At 55.2% G+C, this 1946-nt stretch overlaps 1 protein-coding gene across 1 annotated transcript; it reads right to left on the bottom strand.

Moving 5' to 3' along the window:
• On the bottom strand, positions 1-1035 carry LOC126087542 (olfactory receptor 10AC1-like). Its single transcript, XM_049905067.1, has one exon. It carries the CDS (start codon positions 1033-1035, stop codon positions 1-3), a length of 1035 nt encoding a protein of 344 aa, XP_049761024.1.
• Between the last annotated feature and the right edge of the window lie 911 nt (positions 1036-1946).

A 1946-nucleotide genomic window follows, 5' to 3' on the forward strand; every position in this document is an offset into this window, starting at 1 on the left:
TCAGGTGAGATCGGCTTGGTGGACAGAGCCTGGTGTACTCTGGCCGGCCACACGCTGGAGGGCGCCCTGCATGTCCCGGTTCCGCAGTGTGTAGATGGCTGGGTAGAGCAGGGGCGTGAGGTTGATGTAGATGAGCGAGATGAGTTTGTCCTCCTCCAGGGAGCGGCTGTGGAGGGGTCTGGCATACATGGCCGTGGCACAGCCATAGTGGAGCACAGCTACCGTGAGATGGGATGTGACGGTGTTGAAGGCCTTTTGGCGGCCCTCGGCCCCACCAAGGCCCAGGATGACGAGCAGCACCCTGGTATAGGAGAGCAGAATCAGGACGAGAGGCAGCACCAGCAGCAGAAGGCATGCTGCCAGGAGCACATGTTCCTGCAGGTCCCGGTTCCCACAGGCCAGCACCAGCACCGCCGGCAGGTCACAGAAGACATGGTTGACCAGGCCGCCATGGCAGAAGGGCAGCTGGAATATGGCAGTGGTGAGGCTTAAGGCTAGGATAGAGCCACCGACACAGCAGGAGGCGAGCAGGCACCAGCAGAGCCCTGAGGTCATGAGCTGAGGGTAGTAGAGAGGCCAGCAGATGGCCAGGTAGCGGTCCAGGGCCATGGCAGCCAGCAGCAGGCACTCTGAGCCCCCCAGAGCCACAAAGAGACCCATCTGGGCAGCACAGGTGGAGGCAGCTACGGCCTGGCCCCCAGGAGGCAGGAGGAAGCTGGCCAGCATGCGCGGGGTCAGCACCAGGGTGTAGGCCACCTCGACAGTAGACAGCGAGCCCAGGAAGAAGTACATGGGGGTGTGCAGGGCGGGATCCATGACAGCCAGGCCCAGAATGAGCAGGTTTCCCGCAAGTGTGGCCAGGTAGAGAGGCAGGAGGAGGGCAAACAGCAGCACCTGGAGCCCTTGGGGCCACCCTGAAAAACCCAGGATGACGAACTCCTTTGGGTTTGTCCAGTTCCGCTCAGGCCAGTGGCTCATGTTACCACCTGGAGGATGGGGTGGGGGAGAGGTGTGCAGGCTGGAGGGGAAAGCCATGGTGACATAGCCCTCCAGAAAATACAGTAAAACCTGTGAAAACCAGAACTTGTGTAAGGCGGAAACCTGTCAGAGAAGATATGGACTGAATCGTCCCCCAAAACGTGTGTCAACTTGGCTAGGCCACGAGTCCCAGTAGTGTGTGGTTGTCCACCATTTTGTGATCTGATGTTATTTTCCTTCGTGTTGTAAATCCTACCTCTGTGATGTTAATGAGGCAGGACTCAATCTACAGAATTAAGTTGTATCTTGAGTCAATCTCTTTTGAAATATAAAAGAAGGAATCCAGCAGAGAAGAGATGGGACATCATGCCACCAAGAAAGAAGCACTGGGAGTGGAGCACATCCTTTGGACCCAGGGCCCCTGCACTGAGAAGCTCCTAGACCAGATGAAGAATGATGACAAGGACCTTCCCCCAGAACTGACAGAGAGAGAAAACCTTTTCCCCTGGAGCTGGTGCCCTGAATTTGGACTTCTAGCCTCCTAGACTGTAAGAGAATAAATTTCTGTTTATTAAAGCCATTCACCTGTGGCATTTCTGTTATAGCAGCACTAGATAACTAAGACAGAATTAAAACTCAAATATTTTCCACTAAAACGACTGACAGAAAAGTGGTAAGACTGCACCCTGTCAAAGGGCAGTCCTGTTGAAGTTCCGACTCTCACAGGTTTCACTATATATGTCTCTTACCTCTCCTGGGCCCCGGAACCCTGCGCCTAGTCTTCTCTGATCTAGCCCTTGCTTCCCACACCCCTACTCCACTACTCTGCCCAATCTAGTACTTTCCATCCCTCATTTCCATAGTCCAGTGCCGTGGAGGAATCCAAGTGTCCTGACACACTGCTCACTCTTCCTCTGCTCTCCTGGCCTCACGTGCTTCCAGGCACCCAGGTGTCATCTTCCCAGCCT

Source organism: Elephas maximus, chromosome 12 (assembly GCF_024166365.1).
Source record: "Elephas maximus indicus isolate mEleMax1 chromosome 12, mEleMax1 primary haplotype, whole genome shotgun sequence".
NCBI classification, from domain to species: Eukaryota; Metazoa; Chordata; class Mammalia; order Proboscidea; family Elephantidae; genus Elephas; species Elephas maximus.